Source organism: Hippopotamus amphibius, chromosome 5 (genome assembly GCF_030028045.1).
Source record: "Hippopotamus amphibius kiboko isolate mHipAmp2 chromosome 5, mHipAmp2.hap2, whole genome shotgun sequence".
Classification (NCBI taxonomy): domain Eukaryota; kingdom Metazoa; phylum Chordata; class Mammalia; order Artiodactyla; family Hippopotamidae; genus Hippopotamus; species Hippopotamus amphibius.
Window position 1 is genome coordinate 10,404,245 of NC_080190.1, and position 17,676 is coordinate 10,421,920.

The 17,676-nt window shown below is 43.3% G+C and overlaps 2 protein-coding genes across 2 annotated transcripts in view; both read right to left on the reverse strand.

Annotated features, from left to right (window-relative positions):
• The window catches only part of LOC130854176 (deleted in malignant brain tumors 1 protein-like), a 197,203-nt gene that overhangs the window by 91,516 nt on the left and 88,011 nt on the right, over positions 1-17,676 (reverse strand). The gene's annotated exons all lie outside the window — the stretch shown is intronic.
• On the reverse strand, positions 15,084-15,995 carry LOC130853764 (KATNB1-like protein 1). The gene has a single exon (XM_057736079.1). The coding sequence runs from the start codon at positions 15,993-15,995 to the stop codon at positions 15,084-15,086; it is 912 nt and encodes a 303-aa protein (XP_057592062.1).

Consider the following 17,676-nt stretch of genomic DNA (forward strand, 5'->3'; position numbering starts at 1 on the left):
CTTACTATCAATATCTACCATCTCTGAGCTATTCCTGAATGTGACTCCAACTAGGAGGAAAGACAGTTTCCAAACATGCATCCCCAAAGGTTGAAAATAACCTGCTCCAAAGTGACAGCTTGGACACACCCGCTCTCTTGGGGAACGCATTCTCATGTGACAGTTGGATTTTCCTGGCCACATCCTGTGCATAGTGACATGTATGTACACACACACTCCACACAGTAAACGTCAGAGGTTGCTCTAAGATGGATCATTTGACTAGAAACTTCCCTTTGGGGCACACACAGTGGATGGTGTCCTTAGAGGCTTCTTTGTGGATGAAAGGATCCAATGGTGCTGGAACACCCAGGAGCAGTCTGTGCACAAAGGAGAAACGTTGGGATTTGCTAGGTTGAGTCAGGGAGAATTTCTCTTGTCCACTGAGGCTGTAAATACCCTTTGTCATTTAATGACCGATAAAGAGAACATATTGGTTACTCCTCAGTTTGCTTTTGGTATAGATTGAAGTTTTAAAGACTAGAATGTGGGACATCCCTGGTGGTGCAGTGGTTAAGAATCCCCCTTCCAATGCAGGGTACATGGGTTTGATCCCTGATCTGGGAAGATCCCACATGCTGTGGAGCAATGAAGCCCATTTGCCAACCACTGAGCCTGCGAGCCACAACTACTGAGCTCCAGTGCCGCAACTACTAAAGCCCACAAACATACCTAGAGCCCGTCCTCCGCAACAAGAGAAGTCACCACGAAGAGAAGTCTGCGCACCAAAACTAAGAGTAGCCCCTGCTTGCAGCAACTAGAGAAAGCCCGTGTACAGCAACAAAGACCCAATGCAGCCAATGAATAAGTAAATAATAAAATTTTTAAAAAAATTAAAAGGCAAGCAACAAACTGGTAAAATATTTGTCATCAGTGTAATGAACAAAGTATTAACATCCAAATTAAAGAGTTTATATAAATCAACAGAGATGATACTAACTTTCACAAAAACAAAATGGATGAAGGGTATAAACAGACAATTAAGAAAAAGGAACATAAATGGCTTAAAACCATTCACCTTCACTCTAAGCAAAGACATGGAAATTAAAATAACTGGACACCGTTTTTCACCCACAATTCAGCCAAGATTTTTGAATAATAGCATTCCAATCATTGAACGTGTAGAAAATTGCCACTATTGTTTTTTTACTGATTAGAGAAAAAATTGGTACATTGCTACAAAATAATTTATCAATATGTTTTAAAAGTCTTCAAATTATCAACCCTTTGACTCAGTAATTCCACTTCTAAGAATCTAGTTAAAAGAAGTCATAATTTACTTAAGGTGGACAAAGATGCATGAACAAACATGACCTTCACAGTATTAACCATTGCAATTACTAAAAGAACTGAAAGGGGGTGGAAGAAACAGAGAGAGTTTGGTAAATGGGTACAAACTTTCAGTTATACCATGAATAAGGTCTCAGGATCTAATATAAAGTAGTTGATAACACTATCTATTGTACAACTGGAACTTGCTAATAGAGTAGAACTTAAATGCTCTCACCAAAATAAAAGATAAACATAAGGTGATGGATATATTCTTTAATAGCTGGGGGAGAATCTTTTCATGATGCATGAGCATATCAAATCACTCCGAGGTACTCTTTAAGTATCCTGTAAATTTCTTGGTCAATCATACCTCAATAAAGCTGAAGGAAGAAGAAGAAGGAGAATAAGGAGAAGAGGAAGAGGAAGAAGAAGAAGAGAGGAAGAAGGAATAGGAGGAGGAGGAGGGAGGGGGGAGGAGGAGGAGGAGGAGGAGGAGGAGGAGGAGGAGGAGGAGGAGGAGGAGAAGAAGAAGAAGAAGAAGAAGAAGAAGAAGAAGAAGAAGAAGAAGAAGAAGAAGAAGAAGAAGAAGAAGAAGAAGAAGAAGAAGAAGAAGGCCAGAAAAAACTTCAATCTCCAAAAATCATGAGTGCATGTTAAAATGTTCAGAATATAAACTAGAGAAAAACTGTATGTCAGTAACATACATACATAATTTGAAAGAAATATATATTTTAATAAAGGCAATCTCTGGTGGTAGGAGGATGGGCATTTTTACCTTTTCTCTGTGCTTTTCTCTAGTTCCTACACTTTCCACACTAACTATGCATTAAAAGCTGTGGCTTGAGGCTGAAGTCACGAGATGAGGGGGCAGCGAATGTAAGAGTCCGATCCTTTAAGTTTGGGAAGAAATTGGGGTTGCAGGCTAAAGGAAAAGAATAAGGATGAGGAAGGAAAAGAAGATAAGGAAAAAGTGAATCTAAGGATAAAGCAGAGAGGGAAGAAGAGGAGAGAACGAGAAGGAGGGGAGAGGAGGGATGTAGGGAGGAGAGGAATGGTCATATCTTTAGCAGTTATGACCTTCCCAGCATCAAGGTAAGTGCTCTACCTGTAGTCTCTCCTTTTATCATCACAACATCCTTTATGGTAGAAGTCTTACACAATCTATTTTATACAAGAGAAACACAAGGATTAGGAATAAAACACAATGTCTCAAAGGTCACACAGCTGTGACATAGTGAATGTGAAGCCAGAAGCCTAGAGCACTGACCCCAGAGCAAGGGTGCTCACAGCTCAGCTCCACTGCTTCCTAAAATTCAAGTGAAAACACTGAGATTCCATTTCAGCTTGTCAGAAAGCAGAACATTCTCAAATAATAATATTTAGTAATGGTGAGGCTGTGGTCAGTATTGCTTCTGATATGATGTCTGGCTCCCCATAAACTATACACGAGGGAAGAGAAATACTTCTCAGGACCTGGCACAGGCACAGAGGGCATGGCTCAGGGCACACACACCCTCACTCCTGCCATTCCATTATGGTCAGCCGGAGCTTCTATGAGGCTCTGGGTGATGTACGATGTGGTACTAAGTGAGCAACACATGGTCCCTTCCCTCCAGGGACTCCCAGCATAGCAGTATATCTAGAAAAATCCACAGATGATCCGATGTAAGAGTTAAGGTTCTATGGGGGAATTAGAGTGGCAAACATAGGATGACACATCATGTGTGTGCGTGTGTATGTGTGTTGAGAGTACATGTCAGGGTTCCTGGATGGGACAGGGTCTTTGATGTTTCAAAATAGCAACCAGATTTAGCCAGGGGAGGGGAGGGAGTGTTGCTGTAGAATCTATCTAGGGAGTGGATTCATGATCTCTGAAGGAAAAGAATTTCTCATCAGGATCAATAACAAGCCGTGACTCAGATTTAAGTCACAGAATAACAGTTTATTAAGAAGAGAGTACAGCAGCTGCTGGCACAGACACCAGCAGGGGTGGAGAGACCCAAGAAGGGGTCTTACATGAGTAGGTTTTATAGCATCAACCTTTCCCTAAAGTTTACCATTTCCTTAGGAATTTACAATCATTGACAATTATCAGAATAAAGTCTTTCATTATTCAGTGATCCATTTCAGTTAACTGTGTCCCATTTCTTTTGCTGTAGTCACAAGACAGAGTCCCTAGGGTTTAGAATGATTGGTCACAGTCAACCATGTTTTTCCAGTTCTACCACCCTTCCCCTGGCCAAGTCATCCCCCAGAACTCTCATAATCCCCCCTCTCTGAGATGGAAATTGATACTGCTGGGAAAAGGGGTGCCCTAATCTTCTAGTTACTTCCTGCTGAAAAGGGGCATCGTTATTTAGGGGAAAGCAGCATTACTTCCATTCCCAGTAGGGGGCCCCAGATGCAGGGGGCCTAAATGTTATCCTGAATAGGGTGGAGGGTGGATGGAAGAACATTCCACAACCATTTGTAATTTAAAGGCTCACAGCCGACTGGATATTATTTTTCCTATCCAGTTAAAAAGACAGGGAGTGAACAGCAAGTATACGATAATACATATAGTGGCAGATAATAACATTTTACCCCATGATGATCCAGTAATCCAGGACCTGAAATTATCCCGAAGAGAGACCTCAGGTGAGCTTAAAGATTTATCATCTGACTCATGTGGTTGGTATAGTGGGTTATATTAGCACTCTTATCTGGAATATAGGTGCAACATTCAGTGTGAATTATTGCACAGGTTCCTCCTTGGGCTGCTGTTGTTATATCTAAGGCCATCCTATTTTGTAACACTGCTTTTTGCATTTGAATCTGTTCCGTATTGAGGGCTTTTATAGCTTTAAGGCTATCATTGAAAGCTTGCTGAGTAAAGTTGGTCAATGCTTCTACTCTAATCATGATATCAGTAGTACCTAAGGAGGGCACAAATATAGCAGCCAAGTAATCATACCAATGAAAAATGGATCAAGTCCAGCGAGTCTTCAAGTAAGGCAGATTAGCAGGTGCCTCTGTAAATTCGGTTACAATTCTGCCTTGGGCAAAAGTTAGGCCCAAAGTGCATCATCCCATCCATCCTGGGGGTAACCAGGGCCATAAATTTGTTCCACAAACCCAGTGGGTTCCATTTGGAGCCACCCATCTCCAACCTGGGTTAAATTTGCAATCAGTCCCCAGCCATGATGTAGTGGCATTAGAATCATAGTTACGAAACAAAACCTGGACACAGTTGTGAGTCAGGACATCTGTCATTTTTTCTGGCAAAAAGGTGGCAGGGTTCAGAACATTACAAACTTTGAATTGAGTCACTGATCCTTCTAATAACAAGGATTGATATTTAAGGAGATGATTATCAGACATCCAAAGGCTGCTTTTAGAGTTAAGAAGCCCAGATATATCATGAGAAGTAAGAACCGTCAGGTTCCAGCCATTAGTAAATTTGAGGGCTTCAGGTACCAGCAAAGAAATAGCGGCCACTATCCTTAGACAGAGAGGTCACCACATCTAAAGTTTTACTTAAATAAACCACTGGTTGTTGTGTGGGTCCATTAGGTTGGGTCATGACTCCCAGTGCTATTCCCTCTCTTTCAGTAATATACAGATTGAATTCTTGTCCAGTCAGGAGGCTAAGAAATGGAACCTGCATCAAGGCCTGTTGAAGAGCCTTGAAGGTGTTTTGGGCTTCAGGTGTCCATAGTATCTGATCTGTGTTAGCCTCCTGGGTTTCAGTCAAGAGCTGATATAAAGGTTTAGCTAATTCCCCATATCCAGGAATCCAGATCCTACAATAGCCAGTACGACCGAAAATCCCTCTCAACTGCCTCAAAGTGGCAGGTAAAGGATGTTTGAAAATTGGTTCTGTTCTCTCAGGCCCTAAAGCCCTTGAGCCTTGAGAAATTATAAGACCCAGATACGTAGAAGATTTGCATAATTGAACTTTGGCTTTTGAAACCCAATAACCACAGTCTGCCGAGAAATTTAATAGACATTCAGTAACATTTGAGCAGTGTTTTTCAGTAACAGCACAAATCAGAATGTCATCTACATATTGTAAAACAACTGCTCTGGGGTCCAAGTATCTTTGTAAATCCTGTGATAAAGCTTGTCCCAATAAATGAGGGCTATCTCAAAAGCCTTGGGGCAGCACTGTCCAAGTGAGTTGAACAGCCAGTTGGGTAGGGTCCTCAAAGGCAAACAGAAATTGACTCTCTGCCTCCAGTGGAATACAAAAGAAGGCATCTTTTAAATCTAAAACAGTAAACCAGGTTGCATTTTCTGGTATGTCTGAGAGCAAGGTATAAGGGTTAAGAACTATAGGATGCAAAGGAATTACAGCCTCATTAATAACTCTCAGGTCCTACACTAAGCGCCACTGACCATTGGGTTTCTTAATTCCCAAGACTGGAGTATTACAAGGACTGTTACAGGGTATCAGTAGTCCCTGTCATTTTAGATTTTCAATGATTGGCTTTAATCCCTCTTTAACTTCTGGTCTCAAAGGATATTGTTTTTGATGGGGAAAAACACTAGAATCTTTGAGTTTGATCACTACAGGTTTTGCATATCTAGCCTTTCCAATTTTTCCTCCTCAGCCCACACTTCAGGATCTACTTGTGTTTCTGCCAAAGGAAGACATCGAGGAGCACAGGTCTCAATATTCATATGCACCGACGCTTGAACTTTCATTAATATGTCTCATCCTAACAGAGGAGATGGAGTCTCAGGCACTATCAGAAAGGCATGAGAAAAAAGAACAGAGTCCCAATTACCGCTTAAAGGCTGACAAAAGTGATATCATTTTGTTTGATGAGACAGCCCCCTTACGGTCGTAGAATGAGAGGAAAGTGGACCAGGGGTCTCAGCAAAAATGGAGAAAGTCTCCCCAGTAACTAATAAGAGTTGATAGATTGGCCGCTCACTGTTATCTGCATCCGGGATTACTCAGATGTTATCATGACAGGGGCCTGTGTGGGGACCCCCGAGCCTGGTCAATCTTGGGTTTCTGGGAGGTCTGATCCCTGAGACCTTCGCCTCTGGGGGCAGTTCCTCCTCCAATGTGGGCCCTTGCAGATGGGACAAGGAGCCGAGAGCAGCTTTATTGCCCGGGGACACTCTTGTCTGAAATGTCCCTCCTTTCCACACAGAGAGCAAGTTGGTCCCTTGCCAGAAAAACCCCGATTTGAGGAACCTCCTGGGGCTCCAGGTTATTTCATCACAGCCTGGACTGCCGTCACCAAGACTTCCACTTTCTCCTTAGCTCTCCTTTGTTTATGTTTTTCCTCCTTGGCATCTCGACCATAATAAACTGTGCCAATTGTAACAGCCTTTCTAAAGACTTGTCTGGTCCAAAAGCATGTTTTTGTAATTTCCTTCGAATATCTGGAGCCGCTTCAGTTAGGAAATTATCTTTTAAAATAACTTTTCCCTCCAGACCATCTGGATCTAGACCAGTAAATTTTTGTAGAGCTTCTCTCAGCCTTTCACAAAATCTGCCAGGAGACTCCCTCTCTCCTTGTTCAATATCTGCCAATCTAGAGTAATTTAGGGGCTTAGCCCTTGCCTTCCATAGTCCCACAAGAATACACGTGACAAAGTGATTTCTATACCACTCACCCCTCTCAGTATCGTAGTCCCAATCGGGCTCAGTCAGGGGAACAGCTTGCACTCCAATGGACAGTGTCTTACTCTCTTCCTCAGATCTCCCCCTAGGATTTCATTCATACCATTCATCCCTGCACTTCCAAGCTTCAAATAAAACTCGGTCTAGAGAATCTGGGTCAGAGTCTGACTTAATAACGTCATCACATCTTTCCAGGTTAAATTATATAACTGACTGAGAGTCATAAAACTCTTTATATATTTATCAGCATCTTCTATGTAATCTCCCAAGTCCCCTTTCACCCTTTGTATATCCTGGTAAGAAAAGGGCCTTTGAATTTTTGTGGGTCCAAACTTCCCATTAGCCACTTTTTGAAGAGGCATTGCTTTAGGGGGTTTGGACTTGAGAGAGGTCTTAACAGGTAACTGATTATCTCCTTCCTGATTGGACTTTACCTCTCGATCTGGCTCCAGGAGAGCCGGGGGTAATTGTGGTAGTCGTTTTGTCTCCTCTGAGGAGTCAGAGTGTGGGGGTAGCTGCGGAAGAGGGGGCATCATCACCATGCTATTTTCCTTGGCACACATCTCAGATCTATCCCTTAGGGCAAAAAACAGCACTACAGAAGGAACTTCTACCCATTTCTCTTGCCTCCTACAAAACAAGTCAAGTTGAAGGATTGTATTATAATTAAGTGTCCCTCCCTGGGGCCATCGTTCACCATATCCCAAGGGGTATTGTGGCCAGGTCGTATTACAAAAGAAAATCAGGTGCTTCTTTTTTAAACTGCTGACGTGAAAGCACCTGAGTTTTCCTTCCAGGACCCAACAATGGAGGGGGGTAATCTCTGTGGAAGAGATATACTTCTACCATCCTGTTTTGAATTCCAGAACGTCGTACCCTGGGATTTCCACACCACGCTAGATGATAGCAAAAGAAATGGTGTAGAGATGGCCACGACAGGGGCGGGGCAGGGGGGTGAGTGGGTTGGACAACCCAAAGGAAAGTCCTCGGGGTCTTCAAAAACACTCATCCTTATGCAACAGATGGAAAAATAAGAATACCGTAGCAGCTTTTTTAACAATAATTTAAGAGCGTAAGGTGGTCCACTACCGACCAAAGAGACTAAGGGGAAAAGTCCACTGTATTTCCAATCTGCCCATATGAAGGGGCTCCCATACAGGGTTCTGAGACAGCCCATACAAGTCATAAGGGTCTCTATGCACAGAGTCTCAAGACATAGCTATTGAAGCGAACATTCTTTCCTAGGCATAGCTCAGCTGCTAGCCGCTAGTAGTGTGATCTCTAGCCGCAGAGCGGTGCCTGGGGCTAGGGTGCCTCCCAGCTCTTTAGCATGCCTCTCCTGACAATGCATCAACAGACAATGTAAATGGAATCTTATGTCTCTATGGGCATGAGGCCGAGTGCCCCAAGAGTGTTGCCTTGATATGGAAATCAGCAGAAAACAGTAATAACAGCAGGGAGAGCAGATGCCCAGAGACTTGCATAGCCTGAGTGTTAGGTTAGTCCCATAATTTCCCCAGGTCACAGAAAAGTGTTCACAGAGGCCAGGAAAGAAAGGGGGAGAAGGGGAGGAAGAGGAAAAATCCAAACGTGTCGTCCTTATCTGGCCACTCCCCTCTCCTCTGCATGGAGTGCTTCTTAGCATTGGCAGGTCAGTATAAGCCCCTGACAGGCTCCCTTACGGGCTGCCCTTAGCCGTATGAAGACACTCATGGAACCATGGAGTGGGACTCCACACTCGCTCCATCCTTAATCTGACGTGTCACTCTCTCAATCACTCATACTGTAGTGAACAGGTTAGTAGAGACAGGAAATGGCAGAAATCAGAAAAGCCTGAGCAACCTTACCTTGTCATCAATCACAGATGAGCCCCCAAAATGTTTCTGTAGAATCCATCTAGGGAGTGGATTCGTGATCTCCGAAGGAAAAGAATTTCTCTTCAGGATCAATAACAAGCCGTCGCTCAGGTTTAAGTCACAGAATAACAGTTTACTAAGAAGAGAGTACAACATCTTCTGGCACAGACACCAGAAGGGGGTGGAGAGACCTGCAAAGGGGTCATACATGAGCAAGTTATATACCTTCAGAGCAGAGTTACAGTCCCAACCTTAGGATTAATTGTTAGGACTGAATGTTAGGATGGTTTCTTTAGAAACATTTGTGATATTCATTAGAACAAAGAATTTCATTACTCAGTGATCTGTGATGTCCCAGTTAACCACTACCCTAGCTGTTAATCGAGATCGCAAGGGAGAGTCATAAGAATCACTCTTAAAGAATGAGTGAGGTTAAGTCATGTTTTTCCAGTTCTTCCACCCAACCCCTGGGCAAGTCAGCCCCTGGAACTCTCATAAGGAGGGGAAGATCAGGACTGCATTCCAGGTGGAAGGAACAGCATGAGCGGTCACTTTGGCAAGAGGCGGCGTTACTACAGGGCGTGAGGTGGGCAGGACAGGTTGCTTTGTACTATAAGGCATCTCCCTGCCAGGTATCCCAGCAAATGGGCAGAACAAAGAAAATAACCAGGTGGAAAACAGCAGGGAACAAGTGGGGACTGAAACCCAGGTGGGGGTTTTTGAGCAGGCTGTGGAGAGACAGAGGCTGGAGAGGACGGCCAGGCAGGACCACAGGGTCCCGGTGCCAGGCTGCGATGATCTTGAAATTGACCTGGGGCATGGCCTTGGACGTTATCTTCATTCTGTAACATTTCACATCTACACTGGACTAAGTGACATAACGCCCGGGGGGATTTTGTGCAGTAAAGACTAGTTGCAGAGAAGACAGCTGGCAAGGAAGTAATTAGATGTCTTGGGGGCCTATTTACTTGATAACAGAAGTGCCTCCTGCAGTCCAATGTCACTCACATAAGGACACCTCCCAGTACCTAAGAGTCCCTCCATTCGATTTCCTCCTTCTTTTTAGGATGTTAATCATTGCCAAACCCCCTGATAAATTGTGAAAAGGGGAAGTACAAGCATTAACACTTTGCTAGGGATTTGTCTGTAAGCAGTTATTACTTCATTGTTTTGCAAAGCATTGACCTTGAAGAAATGGGACCAAGGAAGTTGTGTTTAAAAAAGATTATTTCAGAATAACTTTACAGCTATAGAAAGCTACAGAAAATACAGAGAGTTCCCATATACTCTGACCCAATTTGCACTAATGCTAACATCTCACGTGACCGAGGTACGTTTGTCAGGATTACCAAACCAACAATGCTACATTCCTAGTAACTAAACTCGGCTTTATTTGGATTTCACCCATTTTTCTTTTCTCTGGGATCCAACCTAAGATACCACTTTGCATTTCAGAAGTTATGTTAGGAAAAGGCCTAGAAGAGTAACAGTGGACAGGACCCAGGAACCCTCCAGTTGCTAGACCTCGCATGGGTGACCTCGTGTCTACACAATCCTATGAAGTTGAAACACAACCCCATTTTACCAGTGAATAAACAAGTTTGCAGAGGCTCCAGAGCTGGTGCATGGCAGGGTCACACACATTGCTAGGAGCCACAGGAATTCCACGGCCCCTCCAGCCCAGCACAAACCTGAGCTCACTGACTTTTGCTCAACACTTTGTGCAAAGACTGGACCTGAGAAGAGTGTATGCTGCCTGGGTTTCCCCCAGCACAAAGCTCCCCCACGGGGTTCAGGTCTCCTCAGCTCTCAGCATGGAGCAGCGGGGGTTCATGTGCCAAAGGCGCTCCCCGAATGCCAGCAGCCCTGCACCAGGTTCACACCCTGGCCCAGCCCGCAACAATGGCTAACCTTCAACAAGACACAGAATCTTTCTGAGCCTCAGTTTCCTCATCTGCAATGTGGATATCTAAGTTGGGGGTTGTTAACAGATTTAGACAAGGGAAGGTAGGTACCCTGTCTCACAGAGTACCAGATACAGAGCTAGCACTTTGTAGAGGGTTAATTCTCACATCTAAAATGCAAATGCAGGCAGGGACACATGTGTGTGTGTGTTCTCACCCATACATAACATCATGTAAAACCACAAGTTCCCTCAAGCCCTGCATAGAGGCTGCCTTAAGCCCCTCTGTAGATAAGGACATGGCAATTTGCTCCATGTGCTTTAGGGGCTGACATGAATCCCCTGTCATTTTTCAGAACCAGTGCAAGTCTGGGGATTAACTTTGTACTGATAAAAGCTGGAGCTAAGAACTCCAGCTTTTTCAAATATTCTGATGGAGACACAATCTCCAGTCCCCAGACTGTCCAGAGCCAGTACCCCCTGAGGTCCTCCTGACTAGAAGGGAAGGTGGGTGTCACCTGTCAGCGTGTTCTTGGTCAGAGAGAGAGAGACAGAGAAAGAAAGAGAAAGAGAAAGATAGAGAGAAAGAGACAGAGAGAGAGATACTAGGCAGACTGTCCAATCATCCTGTTCACTTAGCATCTTGGTGACATGACCTTGAGATTCCAGGCCTCACTGATTTGCCCAGGGCTCTTCCCTGTCCATTTCATCCCTCGACACTCTAAGAGCACAAAGATGTGCTTGGGTGACTAAGCTTCAAAGCATTGATCTAAAGCAGTGACAGACACAAACTTGGAATCTTAATTGTCTCATCTGTGCTCAGATACTTGATCTGATTTTGCTCGGTACATATTAATTATCAAGCCAGACACACCTGCAGAAAGAAGTCACGTTATGAGCGTCTCCAGGGCAATCTTTTCTGCCCATTTTTATCAGTACACAAAATGCAGGCTTAATCAATGATTACAAAGTTTTAGGGCCTCTTAACAGTACACACTTTTCCTTAATCTCAGGAATTTTTCTAAGACCAATTAATCTTTGGTGAGAGTTGAGTGACTCACTGAAGACACTGACATAACAATTGACTTTTTCTAACTATAACCATGGCATTTCTCAACCAGAAACAAAACAAAAAAATACTTGCAATTACAATGATCAGCAAAGAATAGCCCCCGTCCAATATAAAACTCCCCTTGAGGTGGAAAATCTAGCACCAAGTAACACATAATTTGCCACGATTTGCATTCACAGCAGTGAAATTAACAACTGTAATAATTAGATATAATACCTGTAGATAGAACTTGACCCAATAAAAGACACATTTCAAGGATGGCTGTGGAGATCCCCATTTTGCTGCCTTCTCAATTTGAATAAAAATGCCGAGATATTTATAGCTTCCTAGCTAAAAGGGGGCGTAGCTAACAATGGGCGTGTCTTCCGGGGTGCTATATTTCTACTGTTGCCATAAAGATACAGGAAGTAAGGGACTTGTCTAACAATCCATGGCTAATCTGTGGGAACAATTTAGGTGTGTTAGATTCATTGGCATATGAAGAGTCTGGCTATTCCCTAACTGCAAAGGCACTGACATTAGCGATGCAATTTCCAACTTCCTTCTAGGTGAACCTCTAAGTCTCTCAAGGCCTCCCTCATTGTAGGCTTGATTTTCATCTTGGAGACTGTGAATGAATTTGTGGGAAGTCTGCTGCAAGGTTCGGGGCAGAGCAGGATGTGGGCTGCTGAGCAAATACAGCTCACAGGGCCAAGGGGGAAAGCATCTCTTGGGGATGCTTTGTCCTGGCAGGGCAGTCTCCTGTTGACCCTGCCCTTGGAGAAATGAGGATGACATTAGTGCAGACATGATGGGAGAGAAGATGTGAGAGATATCCATGGATTCCGTGTGCATATACTAGCTTTAGCCATCATCTTCTGCCTCTCACACTAATTCCATAAGCCAGGAGCTGAGAAATATGTGACCTCAAACTGAACCACATCCAGCCATTCAAGGCTTTGATTTCTTGTCCTTGGCGTTCACACTGTCTGACCCTTGGAGCCTGGAAAACCCACCAAACCTGCCCTCAACCTCCTCCAACCTTGCCCGCCATCCCTCTCTTATGTAGGTATCGCTTTGGGACCCCCAGTCTTTCTTTATCACCACACTCTGGTTTTACCCCCAGAATCTACCTAGAAGGTTTCCTACTGTTTATTTTTTTTTGAAATATTTAGTGAATTTACTCAAATGAAGAAAACAAATGATACATAACTGAAAATATTAGAAATCTATATACAATAAAAAGTGAATATAAATTAGCCAACTCCATGGACATTTCCAGTTAAGCATTCATACAAATACATATTCACCTTTTCCTTATATATAGGAATAACACATACATACATGACATGATGATTCTGGCAAAAAAAAAAATCAGAGATACTAAAAATATTCTCAAGTTTTAAGAATGGTGTGGAATAAGTTTTAACAACAACATTCTACATGAATGGAAACCCCAGGTCAAGAGGCAACTGCCATTGAAAGATAGTGAGTGACTGTTTCCAAGACAACAAGCATCAGGGGAGCAGCCGGAAGCATTGACAGAAAGCCTAAATTACCTAAATGGTAAGTATGTTGTACAGTGTTGTAGAGCCACACTGGATAGGATTGTGTGGGTTCTGAAGTCTCTACAATTTCCCCACCATTACAAGAGAGGGAGGAAAGTCATTATTTGTCTGAACAAAATACTGTGCTAAGTACCTCACTCATTTTCTCTTTCAGTCCACCAGCCAACCTTCAGAAATAGGCCTTGCTGCCATTTACTGAATACTTACTGTATGTTAGGCACAGTCCTGTTTGACAGACATTGTTTCCCTTACTATTTACACCACCCCTATGAGGTAAGTGCTGTTATTTTCACCACAAGGAAAAGAGCTTAGAGAGGTTAAATGACTTCTCCAAGTTCCTGCAAGTAGTAGATGGTAGGACTAGATTTTAAACCTGGGTTATTTTCATTGCAGTATACTGTTTCTCTTTTGCGAAAAGTACTTTTTGGCTGAGGCAGTGACTGACAGCTAGTTCCTTTTCCTGGCCCTTTCCAGATTCTGTATGCCAGTATTTTATTGGTGTTGTTGACCAAGGCAGTGGAGAGTACTAATGAAACAGAAGAAACTCAGGTGGTGAGTGGCCAGAGGACGTGGAGGTCTTGGTCACCAGCGGTAGCTGTATAATAGTTAGAGCAGGGTTTCCTGGGAAGGTAGAGCAATGGGGCAACCAGAGAATGCGTCTGGGAAATGGGTGCTAGGCACAGGAGTGACTGGACGTAGGATAGGGGTCTTGGCAAGACCTCTCACTCTTGTGGGAACCCCTCCTGGAAATAGGCATAGTTCGGGACAGGACAGGCTCTTCTTGAGGGAGTGGGAAACGTCGAGGCAAGTCCTTGCCCTGTGAATTGGTTCAGGATTCTTGTTCTGTTTCTTTCCCTGGAGCATTTTTCCTACCTCAGGGAACTGGGTAGGTAATGAAATTCATTTTTGGTTGGGTGGAGTGGCAACCAGTATTCATTTATTCATTGATCTTTCTGAGGGTACTTTACTCTCTTTTTATTGGAGCACCAATGTTTTTTTGGTATAGTTGGTGAGCTTGGGAGGGGGAAGTAATCATTTTCATCAATAAAATTTATTACACATAAAAAAAAAAAGAATGGTGTGGAATAAGTTTTAACAACAACATTCTACATGAATGGAAACCCCTGATTTAATTCCATGATTTTATCATGCCAGAAGCATGGTTGGTTTTAATTTTCTTAAACACATATTGGTATCATACACATTGGCTTATTAATAATTAAGGCATTCTGCATACACAATATCTCAGTGTGAAAAAAAAACTTTTAGTATTGATTATTTGCTACGATGGTTTAAACTTTCAAAGTCTTTTCAACATAAGAAAATAGTAGCTGCACACATTTAAGTGTTTTCTTACAAAACACAATCTTAAAAAAAGTAATGATGATTGATCTTTGTGATTCCTAGTAATAAGTCCGGTCTTATTTTTCACATAGTATAAATTATATTCTTACGCAGGATTGCTTTAAGACCCAGTAGTTCTTCAATAATGTTACCAAATAACCATATAAATCCCAAACGCAGCAAAGGTGAACAATCTTCATAGTGCACTTTCACCTCATTAAAGTTGAAGCTGCTCCTTTTGGATATTTTTCCACTTCAATGTGAAGTAGATCATTAGCGTTTCATTAGTGTTCATTATGTGGCTTTTTAAAGGAAAAAATGGTTTTGATTTCTTCCACAGTTCACAGTTCTCAGTTGAGACATTTTTTGGGAAGTCATATAGTCCAGGGATGTTTCGGATAATCAAATGCTATGTAGTAGATGAAGTCTCTCAATGCAACTGTAATAAATAAGCGTCTACATCCTTGGCTATATTACCAGTATATCCTGGAACCAAAGTAAGATGGTTTTCCTGTTCCCACAATCCACTTAATTGTTTTAAAATCTGAATATTTCCATCACTTATAATTTCTGTTTTGGATGATGGTTCTGACCACCACCTTTTTATGACTGCTTGAAGCCAGCTTAAACCAACTATTATATACTCTTCAAATGTGCTTTTAAGTAGTGACTTGACTAGAGGCAACAAGTCTACACAGCAGCCGAGTGAGATGTATTGTTTTTCTTCCTGTAAACTATTCGTGAGCACAGGAAGGCAATCCACCACAACTCCAAGGTCTTCTATCCTCACCAAATAAGCTACAAGTTCACTTATACTTCTCTTTCTCCAGAAAGTTAAAGCTACATTCAATCTCAAATTCCTGCTGAACAAAACCTGTGCCATTATTGTATGGTCCTGAGAAAGCTCAGAAAAAAACCCACTATATTCTGATGATGGGCTTTCTGTCTGGGAAGAACCAGAATCACTGGAGTTAACCAAATATGTTCGACTATTATGCCGTAATTTTTCAGAAAGGTGGCCTGTACAAGCCAGTTCATTTTCTTTATTTGCCATATCACAGCCCCCACTTTTAGGGGACTGTTTTTTTCTGTAACAAGGATTTTGAAAAGGATGATGAACTTTCTTTCTACGATAGATCACCTTACATAGTTTATCTGGGCTTTTCACAGCTTGTCCAACTGTTCTAGTTACGTAAGCAGCCAACTGTTTTGGAGATTTCTTAACCTCCTTCATGTTCTTATTAGTGAAATTAGAGATCCTTTTTCTAGGAAGATCAGAGAAATGATCCTCAATATTATTACAAAAGTTGCGTTTTTTAACATTGTGGGTTTCGGATGCCATAATCTCTTAAATACCGGTGCTTCATGGTACCGCGGCACCTCCGCCCAGCCCAGACCCTGACCGACTCCACTGGGCAGCCCAGACTATCCCTCGGCTCCCAGGCCGAGCCCCACTCACAGCCATTCAAATGCAGCCACATGCGCCTATCATTTATTTTTTATCAAAACTCTCTTGCTGGTCGGTAACTCCTGCTTAGAAGCATATGGCTTTGCAGGACTTGCCTCTGCTCTCCTGGCCTGAGTGAGCCATGTCCGGTCTTTCAGCTGAGATGTGCAGGCTAGGAGATGACCCCTTGGCTTCCTGCTGTGAGCTGTTAACCCCTAGTCTCTAGGCTTCATTCTGGAAGGATACCAGGAACCCATGCCTTGAATCAGCCACCACGCAGGGACTTAGGGCTGGACATCTGCATGTGGCTTCATCCAGATGAAAGTTACTTTTGACCTTGGCTTTCTCTGTTAATCTTATACCTCTTCCCGTTGTTCCCAAGTTCCTCCTCTCCCCTTGATGAGAACAGGCACATTTCCTCGGGATAACTTCACTGTTTTTCATGCTCCTACTATCAGCCCAACAATTGATGAGTGTCAGGTGACAAGAAAACCAGGACACACATCAGCTTGGGAATGTGGAAGACCAGGTAGCATCATGGATGCCTCTTACAGGGGTTATGATTGTTTGGATCCTGAAGTGCTGGCTGGGAATGATTGTGAAGTGTTGGGTTTGGGATCATCAAAAAAAGGGTGCTGTGGTTGATTAGTAATGCCTGCCCCGACCACAGCAAAGAAAAATAGAGGTAGGAGTGCAAACTCTCCACGAGGGAGGAGGGGGTACAAAGTGTCCCTTCCCCACAGAAGCACACTGTCTCATCTTACAGACGGATCTGCATGGTGACAGTTACAACAGGGCATGAGTATTATTACTAGTTGCTATGGGCAAATACAGGAGAAAAAACATGTAAATCAGATGACAGAGGTAGTTTCTCAAGGGAAGTGAGACTTAAAATATAAGCATCGGGCAACCATGGGTGGGAGAACAGGTGAGAAAGAGGAGTGACCATTGAGGACTGTGTGAGAGGGGAGGTTAGGGAAGGTGGGACCTCCTGCCAGGAGACTCTCCAGGAAGCCCCATCAATAGCTCAGCTCAGAGCAGAAAGAACAGGCACCACTTCCTCATTTATGTCATTGTGATGACTCTGTCCTTTGCCCACTGTGGTTAGCAGTAAAGATCCCAACACAGCAAGAGCTTGTGAGCTTTTTGTTCAGAAGGTATCAGGAAGGAGGAAAAGGAGAGAACCTACCTGTCATTCAAAACCAGCTGGAGAGGCAACCAGATGGAAGATGGGTGATGTCAGTGGATCAGGAAGGAGGTGGGGGGCCTGGATGTGCAGGAAGAACACAATGGGGCTGCAGGACACCTGCCACCACCATGTGGGTTCTTCATCACCAGGACCCCTGCCTGTCCGAAGACCTTTGTGTTCCTTGGCCCTTTATCAGACCCTGTTCAGAGAGGTCTTCCTCTTGTGTAGAGAGGAGGGTACTGGAGGGACCCACTCCTCTCAGAGGGCCCACCTTTCTTTCCCTGCCCACTGGCTAGAAGCATCTAGGTCAACAGCTTGTCTGGGTAGAAGACCAGAGCACAGAGCTCCATTTCCTAAGGAAACCTGCTATTCAAACAACAGAAAGAA

Coding starts and splice junctions, on each gene's coding strand:
- LOC130853764 (XM_057736079.1), bottom strand. CDS start 15,995: ATGGCATCCGAAACCCACAATGTTAAAAAACGCAACTTTTGTAATAAT.